General features: G+C 45.4%; 1 protein-coding gene across 1 annotated transcript; it reads left to right on the top strand.

The window, feature by feature from the left end:
- The first annotated feature begins 2,759 nt into the window (after positions 1-2,759).
- On the top strand, positions 2,760-26,877 carry rem2 (RAS (RAD and GEM)-like GTP binding 2). Its single transcript, XM_030075294.1, has 5 exons — positions 2,760-3,205; positions 5,419-5,755; positions 7,670-7,743; positions 18,155-18,332; positions 25,034-26,877. Exons 1-5 carry the CDS (start codon positions 3,194-3,196, stop codon positions 25,360-25,362), a joined length of 930 nt encoding a protein of 309 aa, XP_029931154.1. The 5' UTR covers positions 2,760-3,193; the 3' UTR covers positions 25,363-26,877.

A 26,877-nucleotide genomic window follows, 5' to 3' on the forward strand; every position in this document is an offset into this window, starting at 1 on the left:
ACGGGGGATTTCTGATTTGACAATGAACACCAAAGGTGGGTAAAAACAGAGATTGCAAGACAAGAAAGCAAACAGTTCACAGTAGGCAATAGGAAACATGATAAAAATAGTACCGCTGAAAAAGAGTGGAAATGAGGACAGGCATAAGCTGGATGGACACGCGTAAAGACTTGGAGACAACAAACTGCAGTAAAAATAATACCATCAAGGACAAGGAGAACACTAAAAGCAATTAAAATGTAGCCTACAACAAAAGCATCCAGCAGCACTCGAGAAGTTTGTGTAATGTTATTGCTGGGAAACTGCTGCATTTCTGCCTGGAAATGTCTGTGGCAGCGTCCTTGAAGGCAGAGATAAAACTGTCCAATCTGAGAGGCTTTTACAACTCATTCCAGTCATCTCAATGAGCGAGCTGGAATAAAGCACGGCCAAGGAAGGGTTGCACTCCGGGGGCATTCAGCAGGATGTGACAGCCAGACATCGTGTTATGGGAAGCCAATGTTATTTCTGTCACACGTGTCAGATGGAAGGAAGGTGTTGAAGATAAAAGTGAGCCAATGATTTCCCAGCCAGAGATGGGGCAGGAGCATTTTGTAACTGGTATTTGACGGGGCTGAAAAACTTCAAATGTCTTTTGGAGCGAAAAACTTTTTTCATGATTCATACAACATGAAAAACAGCATGTAAATACATCTTAAACTAGTACTCCAGGATTTTGGGAAAAATACCCTTTTCCTGACTCACCCTGACCGAGACAAGATGTTTGATACCATTTTCACCTCAGTACGTCCACTGGATCGGCTCCTATGGGTAGCATTCCGTGTTAGCTTAGCATAAAGACTTGAAGTCTATAGCAGTCATTAGCCTAGCTCAGTCAAAAGTGAATAAATAAGCCTTACAGCAACTCCAAGGCTGTCTTATTCACACAATGTATCATGTTTATGTCATGTGCCATTTTGTACAAATTCAGAATACCCAATGTTACAAATGTATTTTCCTGTATTTGGAAAATATAAAATATTTTATCTTGATTTTCTGTTTTCTGCCAGCAGCTTTTTGAATTTTATTTATTTTGAATTATGCAACACGACAAATCTTGATGCATCTTTGCCCAGCTCTGTCCCCAGCAATTATATAGCAAAGACAGTTAATGGACAAACAAATCACAGTGGTCTTCTATGCTGCACATTGCATCAAGCTGGTCAACTGCACCCTTTCCTTCCAACATATAAATGACAGCACCGTAACATGATGTTGGTCATATGATCATCTGAACCACAGTCATGTAGCAGTGTGTATTGAATGTTAGATCTTTTGTGATTGACTTTGGAATGCTTATGCAATGATTATTTGATGGCTGCAAATGTGTGAATACCACAAAGTCGGTGTTTTTGAGCTGCCAGATCAGTCACATGGTTATGTATTCCCATGCCTCATACATCTTCACAATTATATATATATAGCATTTATATAAAAATGCTTGGCCAGAGTCTACCTTCAGTGTATTTGTGTTAATGGATACGTTGCAGGATGTACCCTACCTCAGCACATCTCTTCTGTTAGGACATGTAAGGTTTATTTGGACTACATCCCAACCAAAAGTACTGTTGACATCTAAAATTCTAATTATGTTTTTATGATGAGTTGTTTTGGGGAAAAACAACTTTTGTTTTCACTTTGTTGTCTCCATAATAGTCGCTGTTCTTCAGGGATATCGCCCACTTTTGCAATCAGGAATTTGGGCCAATATTTCTTTTTCAACAATTCTCAAGCATATACAGTCTTAGGTTTCTAGATTTATGAAGCCTCTAAGCAGCACCTGAAGTAACATTTTTAAATGAAACAATTTAATGAATCAAAATTAAAAATCTTTGTGTAAAACAGGGATAGCAGTGGTAATGTCAAGCATGTCAAACATTTTATTAGAAATAATAATTAAAAACATTAAACTATACAGTATGCACATCATTTTGGGCTGCTATTCTAAAATTTCTTGTAATTGAGTGCAAACGCCTCCTAGCCATACTTACAATATTACCAATAGCATTTGAAGGCAACACTCACTCGCTATTGTCGTGACAACTGTGAACAACTAAATTTGGAAGATAATAATGGAATTATTGGACCATTGAGTATATAGTGCAATTGTTTGGGGAAACCAACACTTGGATTATGCTACTTACAGTTATTTTGCGATATTGGTGGACCTTTTTGAAACTCTTAGGACTTTCATGCTGCTGTGCCACGCTGGGTGTTGCACCGACATACAAACTTTCACCGGCGTTTCAGCTGAACCGAGGGCGTCAAGACAATGACATTTTTTTCTTTTTGAAGTGAACTTCCCCTTTAACCTGCATCCATCCTCCCAATGCAAAATAATTAAGCAGGCGTTCTCTCTCCAGGAGGCATGACTCTGGCTCCCTCTGGCGGCCGCTTCCCTTCACAGCGACCAAAATCTATTGAGCTCCCGTCCTCTCTGCACAAAATACACCTGCAAAAGCCAGCGTTTTCCCAGCGGGGGGGGAAAGGTGGATATTTAGAGGAATCTGTGCCACATAAACTGGATGATGGGAGGAGGTTGGGGGCATATTGAGGAGCAGGCAGGGACTCTAATCCACCCCCCTCCCTTGCTGTGTCACAACCCAGATCTTTGTACTTACTCAAGGACACACCCCCAATGCACACTTTGAGAGAGAGAGAGAGAGAGAGAGAGAGAGAGAGAGAGAAAGAGCGCAGGTAATGCTGGAGGAGGGGAGGGAAGCTGCGCGTTTGTTGGGCGTTGAGACACCAGAGGGACAGGAGGAGGGGGGGAAGCAGTGTGTGTGTGTGTGTATGTGTTGTTGTGCTGATGCCGATGGCTTTCTTTCTTCTTTCCCACCTTCCTGACAAGTCGCCCGTTCTCCCCACCGGAGCTGCAGGTGTAGCGTCCTCCCAGCAGCCTACCTATCCTATTTTTCCATGCACCGCGCCTCAGACTCTTTTCTGAAGTCACCAGCGGTGGATTTTACGCACCGGAGTGGGGCGAGCAGCATCATGCCCAGTGATATTTGGTGCGTCTCTTTTGTGCGCCGTCTATTATTCCCGTTGTGAGTGTTATGCCGGGTCCGCAGCCAGCACCGATGACTTGAGACGGGCGGAGGACGTGGCCGCAACTAGAGCACTTGTTTTCTAAAGAGAAGAATCATTGGTAACCATGGCAGACCAGGTAAGGTGATAGCCCCCGCTCCTCTCTCCTCAAATGACCGTGTAGCCCTCGCGTTCCGCACCTATAGCCTGAAGTACACACACTGCCCAGGTACACACCCTCCTACTGTATAGCGTGGACTCATCACTGTTTTGTGCAGGCACCACTTTTGCCCTACATTCATATGGTGCGTTTTCGTGTGTAAATATTGTGCGTGCAGGAATTCAGTTTATTATAAGAAAACTGTTATTCAGTGGTGAGTTTATGTTTCCTGGTATTTATTTATTTATTTATTTATCCATTTCACCACTACCATATTTTTTTGCTCTGATTTCTATGTATTTATTTTGCCCTAATTTTCATCTGGTATAAAATCTATTATAGGATTATTGTTCTTCAGGATTTTGCACCCCGCCTCCCTCTGTGTGTCTCATAAATTCCAATATTTCCATAGTTCGTCAAATTAAAACAATAGAATGAGATGTACAGTAAATATCTTTTGGGGGGAAAAAAGTACACGCGCCCGACAGAACTGGGCTACAGCTTGCAGTGAAGCAGAAGTGAGAGTAATTGGGTTGTAAAGACGGAGGAATAAAAACATTGCCTGTAGTATTAATTTTGTATTGTGGTGTGCTGTTTGTCCTAGTTTCGCAACAGCCCGGGAGAGAGAGAGAGATTAACCCCCGACACACTGCCTCAGCCCCCGGTCAGAGCCTCCTGTCTTGTCCTGTGTAGCTCCCCCCCCTGCGCGCCGCTGACAATAAAGGCCATGGTTAATTGATTAGATGCTTTCAATTACCCTAATTGGTGCTGGTTGTGTGGGGCTCTTGTGACTTCAGCTACCTGAGTGTGTGTATGTGTGACAGAGAGAGAGGGAGAGAGAGAGAGATGCAGCAGGACCCGCCCTTCCATATGAAAACAAAACTAAAGTAACCCTGTGAGCATGTTTTGAAGCATCAGGGAAACACACTAAAGCTGTATAATGTACATTATGGGAATATTCCATTGATCACAGGATATTTAAAATAGCATGAAATATGATCAGACCACTATAAATCCACCAGAGAACAGCACAGGCACACTGTACATTCCTATAGGACAGTGCCACCATAGGGGATCGAAAACACCACAATGCAAAGTGCTGAGTACGACAGACACAATGTACAGTGTGTCTCTAGGAATATTACTTACACTATTGACTAGCCCAGGTACCCTTGAAGTCCCCATAGGAACATTATCAGTCATATTGCATATATGCAGCTACTTGACTAAGTGAAGTTGTGTGCGTGTGTGTGTGTGTGTGTGTGCGTGTGCAAGCACCTGCTTTACATAGCTTTGCCACAGGCTGACGCTCGGCCATAGATGCCCAGGGGTGCTACTGTAGCTAAAGTAATTGCTGTATTAATATTGATGAGGGTCGACTGCGGTTGACCTGCTGCCGCACACAATCTTCACGTACGTGCACGCTCACACATTGACACTCACTAACACACACTTACACACCTCTCCGCTGAGATACTGTTAACTGCAGGCCTCCTTTGAAGACTTTCTTTTTGGACAGGGGATGGAGATGGGGACTTTCTGTTTTTGACCTATTTTTCAGCTAATGCATTCTGCCGTCACCATGCACACTGTACAGTAGCACCACCTGACCACACTTATGGCCTTATTGCACATGGCTGCAGGCTCCGCTCCTTTGTTCCTTTCTTCTCTCTCTTTCTCCTCCTCTCGCTCTCTCTGCTCCTCTCCTCTTTGCCACTTCGTCTTTCTCTCATTTGCTCGCCAACATTTGTCTTTATCAGCGCGTGCTGTCTTCTTTTTGCAGCCTCTTATCTTCTGCCATTCTTTCAGTATGTCTTAGCTTCCCGGTCTCCTGCCCTGATTCCCTCTCCTCCTCCTCCCCTCTCTCTCTCTCTGTTTGTCGCAGGTTTTCCCTTTTGCTCCCTTTATGTCTTCACCAGCATCTGTCTCTCCCTGCCACTTTATCTGTCTTGCCTTCATTGTTATCACCCTTCTATGCACACACACACACAGTCCCTCACTCCCTTCCCCCATACCTAAGTGATAACATTTACAAGAGCAGACAGTGTTACAGGTAGATTTACAGCCTGTTCTGACCTATTCGCTCCCTCTAAAGCCCAGCAAGCACTCTAGGCAACAGTGCCATATGTGTCATGCCTAGTGGACTGTGTATAGACTTAACACCTATGCCTTTTCGCCCGTTCTGTTTCCAGTACAGTATGTTTCTCACCACGGCGCCCCCTCTACGCCGAGGGAGCACGCCGCTGCCCATCAAACATCAGCTGAGGCGGGAGGAGGCCGTGTCCGAGGACTGCGATTGGATCCCGGGCCTCGATGAGCCCGCCACGCTGCCTATCAGTGATACGTCGGTGCCCCGGGATGAGTCGTTCAGCCAATCGGCGGCCGCCCAGTCAGGTTACCACAGCCATGGCGGGGCGCTGAGGATAGTGCTGCTGGGTCAGAACGGCGTGGGCAAGTCGTCGCTGGCCCTGTCGCTGGCGGGCCAGACGGACAGATCCCTGTCGATAGACTCTGAGACACAAGCCTGCGGTAATAAGTTGGCGAGAGGTGGCTGCATGTGCGTGCTTGTCGTGTGTGCTTGGGTGCAGTGTCTGGGTTGGAAGATGTTACACTCCTCTGTCTCGTACACCCTCATTGTTACACAGTTATGCGACACAGCGAGCTGACGTCCAAGAACGAGTGCTGACTGAGGCTGACGGTCAGGATCTGGAAGCCTCAGGGTCACAAACAGATAAAGAGAGCTCTAGCTAGCTTGGTTAGCCTAATAACTACACAACCCAGTTTCCATGTCTCTTCGTCTTCTTACAGCCAATCAGAAAGCTCTCACTGGTCGATCAATGACAGGGGCTGACGATGCGCGATACACTGCACAAACTCTGGGTGATGCATGGCCACCGATGGGCAACAAGGGCCTGATCAGGGCCAACAGCCAGACTTCAGCTTGATGTGTCAGGAGCTTAAAACAGTCCCGATTCTTGGACAGTCTTCGCTCATAAATGAGTCATAGGGATTTTTTCCTCACAGCTCCCTTCCCCTTTCCAGCTTCAGATGGAGAACCCACCCCAAACAGGGATCCACGGGCCATTCTTTTGATTCTGGACTATGCATTCATTGTTTTTGGAGAGAAATGAATTCAGAGTTCTTCTTTTGGGTGGATTGTCCTTTTAAAAGCACAACCTTGCGCTCCTCTCCGCTCGGCTCCGGCCTCTCAATCAGCGTGTCTGTCTGTCACAGCGGGGATAATCAGTGCTTGTCCTCGACCATCCAGCCAACCAATCAATCAATGCTGCAGTGTCGCTGAGAGACGGCTGAGCTCCTCTCTCCATAAAGCCAACTTACCACTGATTCACTCCATACAGTATTCATTACTGCTGGTGTAGTACACTTGGATTCATGCATCATAAATGGAAGAGGACGCTTCTAAAAGCACTTCTATCCAGGGAGCCCATTTTCACAACTGGGCTCATCCTCATCTTATACTGGAATTGCACCGGCCCATGTTCAACCAGCAGAGCCTTGATGGAACAACGTCCTACATTATTCCATAGGCCACTCAACATAATTGACGGCGTTAATAATTAATGGTATTAATTAACTATGAGTTTAAAAATCAACCTTGTGCCAGATCTTATTAAGTGTACAGCGTCTTTGACTAAGTAACTCCATATCGATGTTGTGGAGATATTATAGGAATGTCAGCTGGTGCTTTCATGAGACATTAAGACAAAAGAGATTTGTGATAAGCAGTCATTAGTGATGTGGATATGCGGGCAAAGTAGGTATAGAAACAAGTAGAAGAACTAGAGCAGTCTAATTACCTCAGAAAAAAAAAAAAAAAAAACGCCTCCCTGTACTGCAATGCAGCCTTTAAAACCAGGAGAAGGCAACTCTTACGCCACGTCATGATACGGCAAAATCCATAATCCCAGATGATCTCTGGTCTCATGATATCGATGTAACACACCCATCAGATTTCAGCTCATTTAGCACTGAGAGTTTTGAACAGCCACTGGAGACAAAGACACCAATCAGCACCTGATTGCCAGTGAAAAAAACACAGGAAAATTTGCGGTGCACTTACATTACGACACATATATCCTACGTCAATATATGAAAAGGCCTTTTAACATGAAATTACATATATGTGATGTGTTAGACATGTCTTGTGGGGAGGTTTTGACGCTCAAGTTCAAGATTTATTCGTCACATGCATGAATGTACAGGTACAGCAGCAGTGAAATGTAATTGCAACAACTCCAGCACTGTGCAAGTAAAAAATAGATAGAATAAAATAGTTAAAAAAATTAAAATAAAGATAAAATAGAAAGTATATATATAACATTCCTATATACAATGTACAACCTATGTACAATATACAATAAGTACAAATAAGTAGAAGTGTGTGTCTGTGAATGATCAACATTGGTCATGTTTTTTTTGCAGGTGAAGGCTACGAGTGCACGGTGACCGTTGACGATGAGGACAGCAAAATCGTCGTTTACGACAACTGGAAACAGGTAAGCTGCCGGCTGTCAACTTTGCTCCCCGCCGGCCCCCCTCGCACAATTGAAACTGGCTCTCGTTGTGTCTCGTCGTGCTCTGCTGACCTCGTCCTCTCAAAAGCCCCTTTTTACTTTGCCCGGCGCAACACTGATTCAATCTCTCGCTCATATTGTCTGTACTTAAAGAGTGGAAAAAGCCCATTTATTCGTTTTCTCTCTCCAAATGACAGGTGTGGACTGAAAGCAGACTGTGTGTGTGTGTGTGTGTGTGTCAGCGAGAGAAAGATGGAGAGGCAGGAAGGAGTCTGCATCTCTTTTGTGTGTTTGCATTTATTCTTTTATGTGTGTGTCAGCGGCCTATACGGCGAACCCCGCGGCTACAGCTGGTCCTGTATTCGCTTTTTTTGAAAGTTCTCTCCCTCGGAAAACATGGAAATGACTCTCATTCTGACCTTATTTGCTTCTATTCGTGTCCCGGTGAGCAAGAAGTCTGGCAAGCGCCAAAACTGCAGCTCTGCGTCATCGGGGCTTTTGTGGTGCACGGTCTGAGCGGATGAATATGCAACCCTGTGCTCGTGATTTTGGAAAAAAAAGAGGGACAACCTGATTTGCACCAGGCGGCGGTGGAAAGAGGGAGAGCAGCTTGTCGAAAACGCCCCTCGTGCACCTCGTGACCGCGAGGATATTATGTCCAAATCAAAAAGCATACAGTCATAATCGCCTATTAATGATGCAGTGGAATAGTGGCAGGCTCTCATTAGAGCGCTCTTTGATGGATGCATCAGGGACACTTGTTCCCCCCCTTCTCCAGATGTCCACTTGGCCTTAAGGGGCTCTCCTCCCCTTAAGGTTGAATTATTCACACGGCCACTTTTAGCTGTGGGGAAGTCCACTGAAGGCGAGCTTTGATGGCATCCGTTCTTTGCTTCCTCGATTTTTTTTCGCCTTTCAGTTTTTGCGAGCGTTCCCCTCCCTCTCTCGTCTCCGCTTTTGTTGGCCTTCCGTCCTGCAGCTGTCATCATCTCCATCTCTTCCTCTCCCTCCCCGTCCATCCCCCCCCTATTGCATGCTTGTTTTTTGGCGCTCACCCGCCTTCTCCCTATCCCTATTCTGTTGTGGTTAAATCTCTCGGAGAGTTAATTACATTTGTTATTCTGTGCGTGCTAATACAAGGCAGAGCATTAGGGCCTGTAGCGGCAGAGGCAGGCCAGCGGGAGGCTTGGACGAGCTCCATGGCCGTCGGCAGCTGAGTGAGGCAGAGAGGACTGGACAGCCTCCCACATCATCCACCAATATGTACGCTTATTTTCTGTGGCTTTGGAGTTAATTTGCTTATAGCCTGGACGGTAGCATATAGATGAAAGCGGGTATATGCACTCAATCTAATTATTCTGCATCTCCTACACACACGTGGTCAGATGGTCGGACACATCACCCGCCCTGTCCAGCTGCCAACCGTGTCACATGGCCCGGGACGGCTGCAGCATTAGCCGCCAACTGCTCTGTGGCAGCAGTGGACACTCCCCAGAGGAATGGCTTCTGGCCATGTAGGTAGCTGCCAGTGCTCTCTATGGGACACCCCAACTTGCACCCGAGTCGCCATACCACACACACACACACACACACATACGCACATGCTTAATTTCCATTCATGCATCAGATCATGTTAGAGCAGTCAGCGTCCAAAGCCGCTGGCACTAGAGGTCAGGCCGTTTTCCAGCTGTCTCCATCTTCCCCACATCACCACCTCGCAATAAAACTGGTACAGAAAAAAAAAAAAACAAAAAACGGAACCATCTAGACACAATAATGTTTCCCTGGAGCGGCTCTTGGCCGAGTCACAGCTGATTGACACCTTCAAGTCTGGCTTGGGTCATCGTTTTACCCCGAGCAGTGCGGGGAGTGGTGCAAAGGACTCCCTCCCTCCACTCCCCACATATTGTTTTGCTGTGTACTGTACCTGCTTTGTCAAGTGAACACTCCCATGTGTGTAATGCACACGGACACATGCAGACACACACACACACACACACATGCACAGAGGGCTGACAGCGTCTCCTTCCCTTAGCCAGACGCTGAGACATGGTGAGTGTTGTTGACGTCAGGGGAAAAGAACAGTTTAAATAAGTCATCACATGTTCCGAAAATAGACACGCTGGCACGCGTGGCCTTGACCGATGTGGCCCACACTGTCCTCTGCCTTTAGCTTGCCATTGGCTGTTCAAGACACAGCCTCTGTCACTTGAACGGCCAGTCATCTTCTGTGGTTAAAGGGCCAAGAGAGGAAATGGAGGTCACCGAGGGCCAGAGGGGCTCTCTTGCCCTTTTCTGTGTAACCTTAAAGCCAGTTACACCTGTGTGTATGCTGCAGGCTGTGTGTGTGTGTGTCCATTCATTTCATATTGGAGAAGCCCATTATTATTTGATTGCACAAAATTAAAATATTTATAGTAGAAATCCTAAGGTGCACCCTGAGGCCTGATTTGAAAAACACGTAGGCCAGTACAATGCAGCTATTATCTGTGTGTATGTGTACATGTGTGTAGTAGTGGTAGTAGTTGCAGTAGTAGTAGTGGTGCTGGTGGTAGTAGCAGTAGTAATAGTATGTTATCTGCTGAGAGTGGTTTTTGGGCCAATTAAAATACAGTGTGTTATTAGAGAGAAGTGGGGTGATATGGTTTCTTCCCAGGAGGACAGGAGGTTTATTATGTTGTAGAAAATTAGAAAAAGGCCCACCAGGATGTAATTTTGGGAATAGGCCCTGATAAGTGACCTGACCGGCTGACCACATTCTTTTGCTCGATTATGGAGTGGGAAAAAAAAAAAAAAAAAAAACATTGTTCTGCTATCTACCGCTTGGAATGGTAAAAATGAGCCGGCTTCAAACATCGCTCTGAAAGTCCTGCTCTCCCTCCCATGACATTTCTCTCTTTCCTGTTTTTCTTTTCATTATTCTGGTCTTTTGAGAGATGTTCTGGGCTATTTACAGTTCTCCATTTCCTGCCCCAAACCACACGCAGTATTATCCCTTTAAAATCTCCGTTCACTTTAAAGTCTTTGTTTGTTTTGGTCACTGCTGTGCTGGGCCGAGGCACTAAGGACTCAGCAGTAACTCTACTCATGTAGGACACGGCAAAAAAGTCTCTATCTTAAGCGATTTAGCTAATCGGTTTTTAAATTATGTTTTTTTTTTTTTTTTCTTGAAACAGCTGAAACAATCTGCCAGTTGGTTGGGATAATCTCACTTGTTTCCAATGCAGTCTCACTTGTTTCAGGAATGCAAGTATAAATCTGTTAAAACAAGGCAGATCTGCCCACTAGGACTGAGACAATGACACATGATTCAAGAAAATTTTGGAAACACGTCTCTCAGCGTTGGAAACAAGTGGGATCATGTCCATTGGCAGATGTTTTAAATCTTGTTTGAAGAAGTATCTTGAGACGGCACTGCAAAAAATCTCCACCTTGACAAGTTTTACATTCACACTGCAAAAAGGCAAAATCTTACCAAGAGTATTTGTCTTATTTCAAGTAAAAATGTCTTATTTCTAGTCAAAATATCTCATTACACTTAAAATAAGACATGATCAGCTCAGAAATTACTTGTTTTTAGACAATTTTCACTTGTTTCAAGTGAAAATTTACTTGAAACAAGTGAAAATTAGCTTGGAACAAGCAAATTTGTACTTGTTCACTTGTGTCACAAGTAAAAATTTGCTTGTTCCATTGGCAAAATCTGTTTCTTGTTTCAAGTAAATTTTCACTTGAAACAAGTTGAAACAAGTGAATATTGTCTAAAGACAAGTAATTTCTGAGCTGATCATGTCTTATTTTAAGTGTAATGAGATATTTTGACTAGAAATAAGACATTTTGACTTGAAATAAGATCTTGGTAAGATTTTGACGTTTTGCAGTGCAGAATCTTGTTTTTGTTCCAGCCAGATAACAATGGTAACACTTGTTTCCAATGCCAAACAACTTTTTTGTGGGCTGATCTGTCTTATTCTGCCGTGTGTCAACGTATTTATACTTGGTCCCAGAAAAATTCCCAAAACAAGTGAAACTGCATTGGAAACAAGTGGAATTATCTTGTTCTCTGTGCTGCGTGATGTGACATGAGAGCTTCACTTATCTCCTGCCACCCTAAGCGGCTCTCCACAGGGAGGTCAAAGGTCGGGTTCACCAGCGGGGCAGCGGCACTGGAGCCGGTAGGGATCCTGTGTCTTGCTCGAGGGCACTCCAGCAGGGGTGGATCCTTGCCAGCACGGGCGACCCGGTGTCCTCCGCGTTGAAGGTCGATCTCACTACGCCACCCTGCTGCGTGTGTATACGGCGTGTGATTAGTCAGCATGGTGTGTGTCTGCGCTCGGAGGTCAGCGTGTGTGTCCGCATGTGCGCGTGTGTGTGGGTGGCCTGGCCGGCGCAGACCAGATGGCCTCAGTAATATGTTTCCGTAGGGAAGTGTTGTCTTTGTGCGGCGGCGAGGAAGAGACGCAGGGAAAGGGAGCAATCCCACCGACTCAGCATTCCATCTGCGCTCGGCCTCGTCATCCCATCATCAGATTTTCGGCCGCTCTTCTCTCCGATCCACTCCTCCCCCCTCCTTCCCTTATCTTCCCTTCTTTCCTTTCCCTCATTTCTCACTTTACATCCTCATTGACCTGCCATGCTCTTTCGTTTTGCTCTGGCGCGCTGCAGGGCTTCTTCCTCCTCATAATCCTGTCCTGGGCTTCAAGAGAAAGGTGTGTGTGTGTGTGTGTGTGTGTGTGGGAAAGAGAGAGAGAGAGAGCAGACAAGATAGAATACAGGGATATTGTGTGTGTTTCTATGCGTGCAAATTGCGTGTTTGCTCTTGATAAATCGAAAATGGCCGCTCCAGTGTTGATGAATTTCTGTGTGCGTGTAGGTCTTGTGTGTGTGCGCCCAGTGGATGTTTGCACAAGCAGGTGCAGACGTGTCCGACCTTTTGTTTCTGTGTAAATGCCGTGAGCTGCTTTGTCCTGACCTCATGTATCTTCCACTGCAAAACAAATGACTTTGGAGCCAATAGATTTCAATAGTTCAGGATTTGTGTTCCAGGTACTGCTGTCGCATAATGAGGGAGGCACACATACACACACACACACACACACACAAACAAAAACAGGCCTGAATGCTGTGTTTTCTGTCATCCTGCAGAAGTAGAGAGATGTTGATGTTATAGAAATGATGCCTGATCAGCGATTCATTGTTGATTGTGAGTTGTTGATGCGGTATCTGACTCACACAAGTTTGTCCATGTTTGTGTGTGTGTGTGTGTGTGAGTGCATGCGAATACACACAGTGGAGCCTACATGCGATTCAGTGTGTTAAAGTGATGTAAATCACATGCAAATGTAATTCTGTTACAGCCTTTTAAAAATGGAATTTCTGCTTTTATACGCCTATATAATGCATCTGAACACATGAGGATTCAAAACCATCTCAGTTTTGTCATACAGCAATCGACTCACTTTTCTCTTTCCCTGACACTGGCTGTAAATTAAACACGTAGATACAAAGAGATGACAAACAACCGCAATATCCTACCAGTAACAATATACCATTATTTATCACCAGCTACCCCAGAGAGCCAGAATTATAAATGTAGCTGTGAATACAAATCAGGAATCTGCTAAAAACCGCGTGTGAATGCTGACAAATGCTGTCAATGAATGATATGGCTGTTGGTAATTAACCATCTGCCTCTATTTAGAATATCTCAAATGTGCAAGTTCATGAAGATAAGGCTGAACTGTTTTCCCGTTTCTTGGGGCTGGTTGTCAGTAGCAACGTGCGGTTGTTTGCGTGACTTACAGTAGGCACCAGGGCTGAATGGGGAGACGTCAGTCCAGTGTGACTGCTGCCTGAAAGTCAATCTGTGTTTAAGCCATACTTTATTATAATAATAATAATAGTAATTATTATTATTTGTTCATGTTGAAACCACCTTTCCTGAGGCTTTAATGGGACGGAGGTGTTTGATGTATGCCTGTGCGCATGATCCCACTGTACCGTGTGCAGGCATGGTTGGTGTGTGTGCCTGAGCGTATGTGTGAGGGAGGAGTAGATATTGACAGATGGCCTGTGCTTGCTGAACAAAGGGGAGCTGCTTAAAGACAGAGAGAGAGAGAGAGGGAGAGAGAGAGAGAGAGAGAGAGAGAGAGAGAGTGTAAGAGAGGGAATGATGGTCACCGCCCAGAGTTGTTCTGCCTCCGTTTGACAGAGAGGCGTATTTACTTGGTCACAGTTTTACTCCTGGAGTGCTCCATCACACTTCCAATCGATGTCCACTCTGTTCCTACTCTGCTGTTTACAAAGATTAGTGTCTCTCTCCCTCTCTCTCTCTCTCTCTCTCTCTCTCGTTGTTTCCACCCGTCCTCCCCCATCCCTCGATCAGACAGTGACAGGTGGCCGGGCTGCCTTCCACGCCAGTCGCTCCCGCCCCTCCCCTCGTCTCTTTTCCTTGTCTTTCCCTGTGCTCTGTCAAACCGATAGAGTGCCAAGGCGCTCACCATGAATTTCCTGCTCCGGGGTCTGATCCAATACTCGCTGGCCGCGAGAGAGGATGTGAATTTTTCAGGCGTCTTGCACTCGCCCGAGGGCGGGGATTCACCTTCAGGGCTGGGGATGTAGGGCAAGGGCGACCACGCAAGCACGGACATATACACACACACAGACACACACACAGACACATGCACACAGATACAGACCCAGGTTAACCTGATGGATTACATGTTCCCTTATTGATTCAGTCACCGCTGATGGTGGCCGGGAACAGTCTGATTTTCACTTGAAACAGATTGTGATAGTTTCTCCATCGGAACAAAATGTTAAACATGCATATCATTAAAGATTAAGAATTTACATACATACATGTTTCAGATATTGTTAACAGTCGAGAGACACACACGTTCATGGTCCTGAGCTCAAGAGCCGTTTAATATAAAAGTATATGAATATTTTCTTATAATAATCAGGTATTTGTGGATACAGTGACAACACATAGGATTACCTTTGAAGAATACAGTGCTGCTACCCTACGCTCAGCCATCCTGAGAAATAAAGTTCTGTGTGTGGGGGATCACAGGTTTCTGTTATGTTTTGACCCTGAGAAACACCTTAATGTATTCTGTTGTTGACCCCTTTGACCACACTAAACAGCACCACGCACCCTGACAGGCTACCAGTCATCAGTGTAAAAACACTGTTTGCAGCCATTGTTTTTTCTCTCTCCTCCCGGCCTTCCAGAGGAGCAGGCGTCCTTTCTCATGCTCTCTGCTCCTTGGAGCAGTAGACCAAGAGGAGAGGCTCAAGCCCTGTGCTGTCCTGTCTGCTCCAAAACAGAGCAAATATGTGCAGAATTTTCTCTCTGTCAAGGGAGTGATTGCATTTTTCTCCTGCTAAGAAAGCAGAGACATCACAACTAAGACAGACTCAGAGGCCTGCAGCCTATCCTCTATACCCTGAGGAGCAGATGTAAAAGGAAACTCCGTGTGTAACAGCAGACAACGCACTGAGGAGCACATGAAACTCTGTCTCGCTTCCTCCCCGCGTGACAGACACGACTGACAGAGAGAAGCCACACAGACTGTTTTTCTGCATGCGAGAAACGCTATTCAATCACCCGCCCGACACCAGAACCCAACTGAACAGCTGATTTTGCCCCGGGAAGCCAGAGTTTGAAGTTGGGAGTGCCGGAAAATTTGGCACGATGCATGGGAAAAGCTAAAACTGAAAAACAACAAATTACGTTCAATGAAGGGAATGCAAAACGATTGCATTAACAACCCAAATATGCACTGTCGTGTCCCATGACAGATTAGAAAACACATAAACTGTGATTTGCATCTCAGATATTTTAATAATTGTAATTGCTCTCACATTCAGTGGAGCCCAGCGACATTCAAAGCCTCCGCTATCTCTTTGTCTTGTGTGCCAAAATCCACCACAAAAGACAAACACGCACCTACCTGGCTGTGTGCCCCGCAGGCTCACACATAACTGATATACACACATACCCAAACACACACACACATTTCATTTTGTGCTGATTTACATGGTCATGTTCACAACTGTGACCATGACAAGCCCATCTGAGTGCAAAATAATTCTTGTATTTTTCTACACACTCTTAGCTCCCTATTTAGTGGCATTCAGCTCAGAGGACGTGACTTTTGATAGTGCTGCACGTCGGAGTCTTAACTATCTCATGTTTCTATCTTTTGGAGAAACCCGATCATGTTGAGTATTGATTGCACTGTCCCACGCAGGACACCACGGCACTCCATTTATGGCGCATTTCCCCCCCCGTAAATGCAAAGTGTTTGTCATGCGGGACATGTAGGATGTTCATCCGAAAGAATGACCCACCGCAAGAGCTGAATTGCTGTGTGGAACGAACGGTGCATGCCTAATCCAGGAGACCACTTGAGGCTTCGGACTTTAATCCAAAATTGGATTGCGGTTTTGCGTTGCAGACGACCACCATACCACACTGCACCCTAACACATAAGTCCCTGCATCGAACATCATTTACCGCTGTAATTTCCAAAGCTGCTTGCATCTGTTGTAGACTCAATTTCTGGGCACAAGGGAAGGAGATGAAGACTGAAAAGACATTATTTAGTCCGCGTGATGGATTAGTAGACGTTGATTGCTAAATGATCATCTTAGGGAACACTGGTACTGTATACTCACCTGATACGATTTTTTTTTTTAGATAGCTTTAGCTTTATTTCTAGCATGTTTTTTTGCTTTATTATTGTTTTTCATTATAGTGACAAAAACTACAAGGCCAAATCTGAGCTGCACTGCAAAAACACAAAATCTTACCAAGATTATTTGTCTTATTTCAAGTCAAAAATGTCTTATTTCTAGTCAAAATATCTCATTACACTGAAAATAAGACATGATCACCTTGGAAGTAAATTGTTTTTAGACATTTTTCACTTGTTTCAAGTGAAAATTCACTTGAAACAAGTGAAAATTTGCTTGTTTCATTGGCAAAATTTGCCAGTGGAAAAAGTGAAAATTCACTTGAAATAAGTGAAAATTAGATAGAAACAAGAAACAAATTTTGCCAATGCAAATTTTCACTTGTTTCAAGCAAATTTTCACTTGACACAAGAGACAATTATCTAAAAACAAGTTACTTCTGAGGTGATCATGTCTTATTTTAAGTGTAATGAGATATTTTGACTAGAAATAAGACATTTTTGACTTGAAATAAGACAAATAATCTTGGTAAGATTTTAAGTTTTTGCAGTGTGAGGTATGGCCACACCTTGCCACGATGCTTTTCAAACCCATTCACCTCCATCGCTCCGTGAATATGGCTGACTGAATCAGAATGAGGAGTGACACAGCAGAGAAGGACACAGAAGAAGCCCCGGCTCCTGCTAGGGCCATGCCGGCTAATTGAGCCCCTGTGACAGGAAGCCCCTTTGGGATGTTGGTGACCACTGTTAAAAGGGTCAGGAAATTCAAAGTGAAGCATGACATTCACAGGGTCATGTTGGGCGAAGCGTCCTCTGGAGTCCTCTCCAGGGACAGAGACAGGAATTTGAGTGCTGGCTGGCTTCGGCTTAGCTCTTGCACAGTAAGAGGGACTTGAGAAGAAAGGGATTGAAAATGTTACAAGAAGAGATTGTCACTTGGTTGATGTGGATGTGACGGATTTGACGCAAGGGGATGGCGTAGAAGGGTCTTTTCCTTTACAGGGGCATAGACAAAGACGTAGACAAAGCAGACAGCATTTAAAATAGAAGTTTACTGACTCGGTGTCAACATTTGAAAAAGTGAATGTCATATGCTGCAACATTTAAAACCTGTAAAACCTAGGTGTAACTGGAACATCGCAAAATAGAAGAATTTTATTAAAAACGTTAGATACAGTAAATGGAGGCATATGGCAAGTGGAAATAACAGTAGAGTTTTAATGGATTGTTCTTGAAATGGACTCTCAATGTCTTGATTTTATGTACTTCCTGTTGCAACAGGATGTTTGGGCGGAACACAGTGAAGGGGGGGGGTCATTCATTTTGAGACAGGTGGATGAGAGGGGATTTTTAAAGATTTGTGAAGGTGTTATGAGCTGAAATTTTAAGGAACACCCACCGCTGCAGGATGATGTCACTGTTTAAGATGCTGTTTTAGAAGTAGAAGAGTTCATTTCATAGAGACTTTAATTAACAAGTATAACAAATCACCAAGTATAATTGCCATTCGACTCCACTCAGTTACGTGGTGGTAGAGTGTGACATTCCACCCCGTTATTGTCATTGGATCTCTCTTTTCTTTTCCTGCTCCGTTCAATACTCAGCTATGGCTTTAATTAATTCATGTGTATGTGTGTGTGTGTGTGTGTGTGTGTGTGTGTGTGTGTGTGTGTGTGTGTTTTGTCCAGGACCTGTCCACGCTGCAGTGCGACGTGTGCATCCTGGTCTTCTCAGTGACGGACAGGCGGAGCTTCCACCGCACCGCCCAGCTCCGCCTCCTCCTCAGGGAGTCCCAGCCTCACACACCAATCATCCTGGTGGGCAACAAGAGCGACCTTGTCCGCTCCCGGGAAATCAGCACAGAGGGTAGGTGGCGGGGTGGGACCACCATCTGCAATGTAAACCTCTCACACACACATGCACGGGCCGCCTCGAATGCCCGCACTCACATATGCACACACATGCCAGCGCTGATGAATAAATGCAAGGCTGCCAGGCATATAAATGCGCATATCCAGGCAAGGACTTTTTTTATTTTTTAAAAAAAAATGGGTACTATTGCTCTCAGCTCTTTTTTTTCATTTTCCCGTGTCATTTTTATTTCATTACAAGCACCTCTAAAAGGAATATAGTCAGGGCGTTTTGTCTCTGACTCCTGCTCTTTTTTTTTTTTTGTAGTGGTCTCTTGTAATTATGATTGAGGAACTGAAGCTTACCCTACTGCTGCTTCATTATGGAGTGTCTAAATACCTAAAATATGTGTGTAAATTCATTATAAAGACAAACAAATGTACACACATATCTGCAGTTTGGCTCGAGAACGCCAGTAGTGTTCTCTAAAACGCTCTGTGTGTTTACCCATCAATCCCCCCCCGTGCCCCCCACTTCACTCAGTTCGTTTATGTCGTCTTATCTCTGTCTTTATGTTTCGCTCTTGGTCTCCCTCCAAGCCGACAGCGGCTCCATTAGAAAGGGGTCTATCTGTGATCAGCAGGCTCAGTTTCCCTTTTCCATGCTCACAATAACAAATGGGAAAATGCTCTTGAAGCAATCTCCTTATGGGAAGAGAGATCTATTAGCTGTTTTTCATTCTGAAGAGATACAAACACAAGCGCTGTTTTGGTGTGTGTGTGTGTTCTGGTTTTTGGTTATTGTGGAGCAGGAGGCTACCTGGAACACCGAGGCAAAACTCACTGGAGAAGAAGAAACACTCAGCTCTGTGCATAATTTATGTAGAGAGAGGGCTTAAAAAACTCCAGCAGAGGTCGGGCTATAGGTGTGATTGTGCTAGAACGTCTTTCTGCAGGTTTTCAGGGGCGCTGGCAGGACATCAGGCCAGAGCAGCTCTAACTGAGTGGAACAAAGGAGAGTCACAGCAGAGTTTGACCTCAATTTGAACTTTGCATTCATAGCGCCACTGATTTAAACTCCACCTCAGCATCTGCGCGATGACCACCTCGGCCTCGATGTGTGCTGCGGCGCGACCGCCTCCCCGTCGCATTCATCCGGTAGAAACAATCACATCTCTTGCTTGATTTGTGGACGTTACGGAGCTGTCTCGCCTTATCAAATCCTCTTGAGGGGATATTTCTGTCTCCCTCGCCCGTGTTGCTGTTTTCTGCCGTTTTTTCAGATGGCACATCTCTATTTGGATTATCTCCCTCTCACAGGGCTCTGCCGCCGTCACTATCTTTATGTATATTTGCGATCGCCATATGTGCGCGACTGCCTGCATGCACAGGGAGGCTGTGATAACACCGACGCCTGCAAACACAAAGTGGTGAGAGACAGAGAGAGGGATGGAGGGGCTGAGGCATGGGGATGATGCATAGATGAGTGTCAACAGAGGCTTGAATTCGGGAGGACTGTGTGCAAGTGAGTGTGTGTGTGTGAGTGTGTGTGTGTGAGTGTGTAAGTGAGTGTTTTTCTGTCCTTGTGAGAGGCAGTTTGAATGTTCAGACCTCCAAAGCGAGGCCGGTTTGGGTGATCCGCCCTTCTGTCATTGGTTAGTTAATGGTTTGGACTTGGGTTTAAAGGAGGAGTTCACCCAAAATACCCCCCCCAAGAAAAGATTTCCCAGCCATAGTGCAGCCTATCGACTCAGTTTCTGTGTGATTTGGTTTCACGTCTGACACAAGCTTCCCTGCCCTCCCTGTTCTTAATATCAATGTAGTTGTAGGGGATCCGAAACCATGCTGAAGACCGTGATGAAGTGAAACACTGGCACACTGTATCGGTTCAGCTCCAACAAGTACAAATTAGAGCGGTGTAGATAGAAAGTAGTTCCCAGCAGATCTCTTCATGCTATGGTTCATGCCAGGTTTCTGTGTCATTATTTGTGGACAGACCTGTTGCTGTTGAGGTTTCCACATGTACATTTTTGACAGTTTGAGTCCCACAAAACAATATCTATACAGCTCCACTGTATTGTAGTGAAGAGAGCCGGGGGAAGGGAAGACGAAGAAGGGAAGATCACTGCAGACTAGAAACTTCACCAAATCACACAAAAATGATCAGGATGGAGTATCTTTTTTAGTATTTTGGTTGAAATGTTCATTTAAGGAAAAGGTTAGATATGTAGTGGAGAGGGTTATGGTCGTGGTCATGGGTTATGGAAATGATATCACCGGTGGAAGGTCTTCACGAGGACAGAGAGGGACGTCTGCATTGATCACGTGGACGTCTGGAAGCCCCGGTCTGCGGTCAGATCAGGTTTGCTGTTCTGTGTTTTGCAAGTCAAACCGAGGCTGCCCGTGTAAAAAAAAAAAAAAAAAATGCGCGCACATCGGTGCCAGCGCATTGCTGTCGACTCAAGTTTGGTCAAAGCTTCGGTATATACTCTGCAACATAAGGGTGGAGGGGTGGGGGGTGGTGGGGCAGAGAGAGCACGGGAGGGAGGCAAGGGCTGAATAATGAGAGATGCCTGGAGAGGCGCAGGCAGACATGCTGCAGCTCAGCATCGTCTCTCCTCTTAAAAATCAAAAACAACCGAGCAGCGATACGGGCAGCGATACGGAAATGGAGGATGTTCTCGTGTTCCTTCTGGACCGCGTGCGCTCGCTCTCTGATATCCGAGCCTGACTGAGGAAATGGACTGGCCCGAGAGAGCCAGATCTATTAGTGACAACTTTGACTATGCTACAACCCCCCCCCCTCCCTTAAACCCCCCCACACCCCCACCCCACAATTCATCTCTCCCTCTCTCTCACTCTCCCGCTCTCTCTCACACACTGCCTCACTGTGAACATATTTATCGTTTGTGAAGTGTGGCTGAGGCCCTGCTCCTTACAGCTTCTGATTAATATGCTCCCTGGCTCCTTCTGCTTAGTCGGCATTCCCGCTGTCTCTGCCACCCCCGCCGCCCCCCCCCCCCCCGCCCCTCCTCCTGTCCTCCCTCCACCCCCGCCCGCTCGCCGGCTTCACCTCCCGTCTTGTCTGTCGTTTCCTCTCAGCGTCTCCTCCTCCTTTCTTCCCTGGCCCACCTGCCTCCTCCCACTCATCTTTTCACCTCTCGTGCCGTCTGTCGCTCCCGATCTCGCTCTCTCCGTCCCTTGATTCTTGTATCCTTGTCGGGACACGGGTAGGGGCGCCGGCTCCCGCTGATTCATCCATTAGTCTTCACCTATGAGGGCAGGCACCCCTATGATCCCCCATGAATTCCCCCCTTGATCCCTCTCCTCTCCTCTCTTATTTCTTGTCATTTCCTCCCCTCCTCTTGTTTCGTCTCCTCTCCTCGAATGACCTCTCTTCTCCGAGCTTCTTTTTCTCCCCCTTTCCGTTCCCTGCTTCGTCTCCTCGACCCTTTACACATCCCCTCACCTATCTTCTCCCCTCGTTCGGCTCAGTTCCCCACCACTCTCTTAACAGGTCATAACGACTCAATTCAATCAGCTGTCACTGGTATTAGGATAAGCCCTGTTGATCTGGTTAGGGATTTGTCTTTTTTTTCCCCCCTCCCACTCCATCATCACCTAATGTCAGATGACGCAGCAGTGGCTCGACAGCTGCTGTGTGGCTGGATTATGACACCGAGATCAAATCCACTTCTTCTTCTTTTCTTTTTTTTTCCTTTTTTTTTTTGTGGCATCACCTGTGTGACACAGACGTGTTCACGTTAACGCTGTCTGGATGTAGCCCACACAGAAAACCAGATTAACACTTTACTCTGCAGTGACCTCGTTTCAGTGTGTCAGCGTTTGACTGATGGCTCGGTTTGGTCAGAACATATTGGACTGTGATTGAAAAGGCATCAAATGCTGATAGGATGACAAATGAGCATGTTGCTGCACCCCAGTCTGTAAACACCCAACAAAGAAACTCATTAGTAAGTTGTTTTAGTGTCCAGGAAACATATTATTTGTAATTTTCGGGCTGCTGTTTGCCATAAATGATCAGAACCCGGGCGTATCAGCAGTTTCAATCCAAACTATCAGTATCAGCTTTTAAAAACCCACATCATTATAACCCCAGCAGCCTGTTAAATGAGCCATGGAAAGGTAATTTAAGCACACAATGACACTCTGTGTAATTTCACTCTTCTCTGTAATTGAATTGAAATGCCAGTGCAATTGATACGGAAATCTGTAACTTTTAAAAATCTACAATACGCAGATTAGTCATTTCATTTCCGTCCATTATGTTGTTACATTTTCTAGTCGATGGCGTATCGGGGAGATTTTCATCAGATAGTCACCGAGCATTACTGCGTGCTTAAAATCCTTCTCCCTAGATTAATACAGTGGAATAAGGTCATTGTAAAAAAAAAAAAAAATGTCTTTCTGAAACCCACACAGAATTTGTCTGTGACTGAAATCTCTGCCTGCTGCCAACTGTTGAGCAACTATTTACGAGTAAACTAGGTTACACATTTAATACCAGCTCCTTTTTTATTGTAAATAGCCATGAAAATGGAGAATAAAATAAAATAGTGTGTGCATATGGGTACAGATGGGTATAGATATATTATCATCTGGTAATAACGTTTTGTTTGTTTGTGTTTTTGCGTATGTCTGTTGCACGCTGTTATGCATGCATGATGAGTTCTCGTTTATCAGCACCGATCAGGCAGCAGTGAAAAAGGCACCGCCGGCTGATCTGCTGAAACTGAAGCATCGGTGGGAGAAAAAAAAAAAAAAAATCTTATGTGAGCCGACATTGTCAATACAGCCTGTTTGCCGGTGAATGATGTGTATCTGTCAGCTCTCCTTATCATCCAGTCTTTGTTTGACCAGGGAGAAACGGGCTCTCTTAGCGGAGATACTGAGCCTTGTCAGCAGCACATTTGTAGTCACCTGTCTTCAACCCGAAAAGTCACATTGAGATGGAAACCGCGTTCCCGTTTGAGCTGCAGCCAAGAGATTTGCACGCATACGGCTCAGCACAAGTGCAAGTAGCGCTTTCCTTCACCCCGTCCTGCCATCGCTGTCTCTCTTTGTCTGCCTCTTGCTTTATTCAGTCGCTTTTTTTTTTTGCATTGCACTGTGCCTTATCAGTTCCGTGGTTTATGAATAGCAACGACTTTGTTAACTGCAGAAGCACAGCATTTTTAAGGTTGGCGTTTCAACAAAAAAAAAAAAAAAAAAAATTTTTGATTGTATGCTGGGAAATCTAAAGTGCTCCGGCATCATTTGTGAAATGGTTTGTTGCAAAGGAAAATGTGGGCAGATTGTAGTAAATGGGGCCAATCATTCAAAATCACTGGTATGGTCCTTTAAAGGCAGTTTTGGCACAAAGTTGTTAAAGACCAGTGGTGATATTTTTGTATGGACGTAACCTCAGGCAGCGAGTCCTCCGGTGGGAGATCTCAGCAGCTACGGAGGCAAAAACATTTCAAACCACAACAAACACGCCAAGAAAACATTTTTTTTCAGTCCATTCCTTGAGTTGGATCTATTTTGTTTGTTGCAGAACGCCAGCCAGTGTTACTACACATGTCTGTAGGCAGCCTGTGCAGTGATGTGATATGAGAACAGAGGACTTACTGCCTGAGGTTTCACGATTGTTCAGTAATGCATACATGCCAAATGCCGAAAAAATGCCTCATGGCAAAAATTCAGAGCTGTCCCTTTAAGGGTAAAATACAGTTGTGTGTCGTAAACAGCAAAGCAAGGTGGATTCTGCAGCCTTAGATGTTTTATATCTCTCATCCCTTTGATTCCCTTGGGCTCGGCATTACACACCGGCCGCGCTTGCACACATGAGTGTGCTGTATGCCATGTATTGACCCTAACCTTAACCTTGTCAGGTCGCATGATTTATGGGTCAAATTTCAAACAGCTCTCACTGACATTTGGAGCTGAAGATGTGAGGGTGGTTCATGCAGCTTTAAAGATGCACTATGTACAGCCGCAATGAAACGAGGACCCTTAAGGCTCAACTGACAGAAAACATTAAATGTGTATGAAATTTAGGACCTTTTACGCTCGACTGAAGAAAAAAAAAAAAACCAAAAAAACGGAATAAGTATTAAATTTCAAAAGTCGAAATCATCCTTACCTTGATCACTTCACTTTTGCATAATGCACCTTTAAGGATTTGGTTTTAAAATATCAATTATACGATAGTATAATGGTAAATGTCAACAACATGTAACAGTTTCAACACTGCAAAAACGCAAAATCTTACCAAGATTATTTGACTTATTTCAAGTCAAATATGTCTTATTTCTAGTCAAAATATCTCATTACACTTAAAATAAGACAGAAGTAAATTGTTTTTAGACAATTTTCACTTGTTTCAAGTGAAAATTTGCTTGTTTCATTGGCAAAATTTGCCAGTGGAAAAAGTGAAAATTCACTTGAAATAAGTGAAAATTAGCTAGAAACAAGAAACAAATTTTGCCAGTGAAACAAGCAAATTTTCACTTGTTTCAAGCAAATTTTCACTTGAAACAAGAGACAATTGTCTAAAAACAAGTTACTTCTGAGGTGATCATGTCTTATTTGAAGTGTAATGAGATATTTTGACTAGTAATAAGACATTTTTGACTTGAAATAAGACAAATAATCTTGGTAAGATTTTGAGTTTTTGCAGTGAAGACTGAACAAAATGTCTCTCCTCCCTCACAGAGGCCCACTCCAGTGCAATGATGTTCGACTGCCTCTACATGGAGCTGTCGGCCTCCCTGGACCACGGCACCAACGAGCTGCTGGAGGCGGCGGTCCGGACGGCCAGGGGCGACTGCGTGGGCCCCGGCTGGACCGACGGCGACCCCGGGGCCGGGCGCAGGGAGAGCCTGACCAGCCGGGCCAAGCGCTTCCTGTCAGGGCTGGTGCCGCGCTCGTACGGCCGCGACCGCGACCGCGAGAGGGGCCGCTACCGCGAGATGAGCCGGCACCGGGGCAGCAAGATCCTCCGCCAGAAGTCCCGCTCCTGCCATGACCTCAGCGCACTGTGACACACAAACAGATGCACACACACACACACACACACTCACACACAGATGCATACACAACACACACACACATAAACATGCACATGACATGCACACAGGCCAGATGGAAACCTTAAGGGGGGAGGCGCAAAAGAAGGAGAAGGTGAAATGGAGGGCAGCAGGGAAGAGAGGTGAATAAGTGGAGCGGCATGGAGGAGAGATGCAATGAGTGAGAGAACTGAGGGGGGTGGAAGGAGACAGATTAATCAGTGGGGATCATGAAGAGAGGAGCGAGAGCAAAATTAGAGGTCAGCGGCGGTGACACGAGGTGAACAGAGGGGGGTTACGGAGGAAGAGATGGATAGGATGGAGGAGCACGCCGAGCTTTTCTGTTCCGCCCCGAGACGGAGACAGAGAGACATGAAAGAGGAGCAGCGACGGCGATAAGGAGCCTAATTCGCCACAGCGGCTCGGGTGAATCAGCGAGCACTTGTTACCTGATGAGAGCGGGAGACAGAAATTTGGAGGGAGACCAGGGAGTCTCATCAACACGCTGATTGGACGGTCGTTGTGGTGAAACGGGGGATAAACAACGTCACAGTCGAACACACACCCGAGTGACATGCACCGATTATGTAGAGACTGATAGCAATTTAATGTACCTAACGACCTATTGTAGATCCTGTTTTATAGCATGCTGTTTCACCGTGAGTAGGAGGTCTGAGATAAGACACGACCCTGTAGGTTTTCCTGGATTTACTGTACCTCAGTGGCAAATAGCTAATGCACAATCCAGCTAGCGTCTCTATTGATGCCGTCTCAAAGGCAAAGACCCTTTACTAACAAAAATGCCCCGTCCATGCTTTTTTTTTTTTGTACCACAATGATCACGCTCCGGTTTCCAGACACCGCATCAGCTCTCTGTATTCATGTACTGATACGATCGGAAAATAAAGGCGAGACCGGCGATGCTGGCAGAGGCCTATCTGCGATTTTTATACAAGGCTGGAGATCATCAGTGCCCAAGCCATATTCTGCTGAATCCATCACGAGCAATCAGCACAATGAACCCTTTACAGTGGGATCTGGAGCAAGGCAGAAAAAGGTCAGAATGGCTATAAAGAAACAGACGTGAGGCAGGAGCGACCAGACTACACGTCCTTCGACGGAGGCTGAGTCATCCGACACTGGACTGCCACCGGGGCTTGGACGGGAGGAGGAAAAACTAATCTACCTGTGGCTGTTTTCACATTCTCGTTTTTGCTGTGTTTTGTTGCCCATTGGCGTTCTCATGTGTGTTTGAGACGGTATCCTGCGATACAGTTGCACTTCTGTGGGGGCTGGCCACACAGGGGATATATGACCCAAATAAAATAAAAAAAAAAAGAAACAACAACACAACATAAGAACGTTCTGGAAACGTTTGGATGTCTTGTCAGCGTGGCGGCATCATCGACTCAGTCTCACTTGTTTGTCACAGTCTACTAAGCACTCTTGTCTTTCCAAGGAGAATAAATTAATTTTGTTTGACGTCCTTAA

This window comes from Myripristis murdjan, chromosome 17, assembly GCF_902150065.1.
Source record: "Myripristis murdjan chromosome 17, fMyrMur1.1, whole genome shotgun sequence".
In the NCBI taxonomy this organism is placed as follows: Eukaryota; Metazoa; Chordata; class Actinopteri; order Holocentriformes; family Holocentridae; genus Myripristis; species Myripristis murdjan.

Coding starts and splice junctions, on each gene's coding strand:
- rem2 (XM_030075294.1), top strand. Junction 5,756..7,669: donor CTCTGAGACACAAGCCTGCG/GTAATAAGTTGG, acceptor TTTTTTTTGCAG/GTGAAGGCTACGAGTGCACG. Junction 18,333..25,033: donor CCGGGAAATCAGCACAGAGG/GTAGGTGGCGGG, acceptor CCTCCCTCACAG/AGGCCCACTCCAGTGCAATG.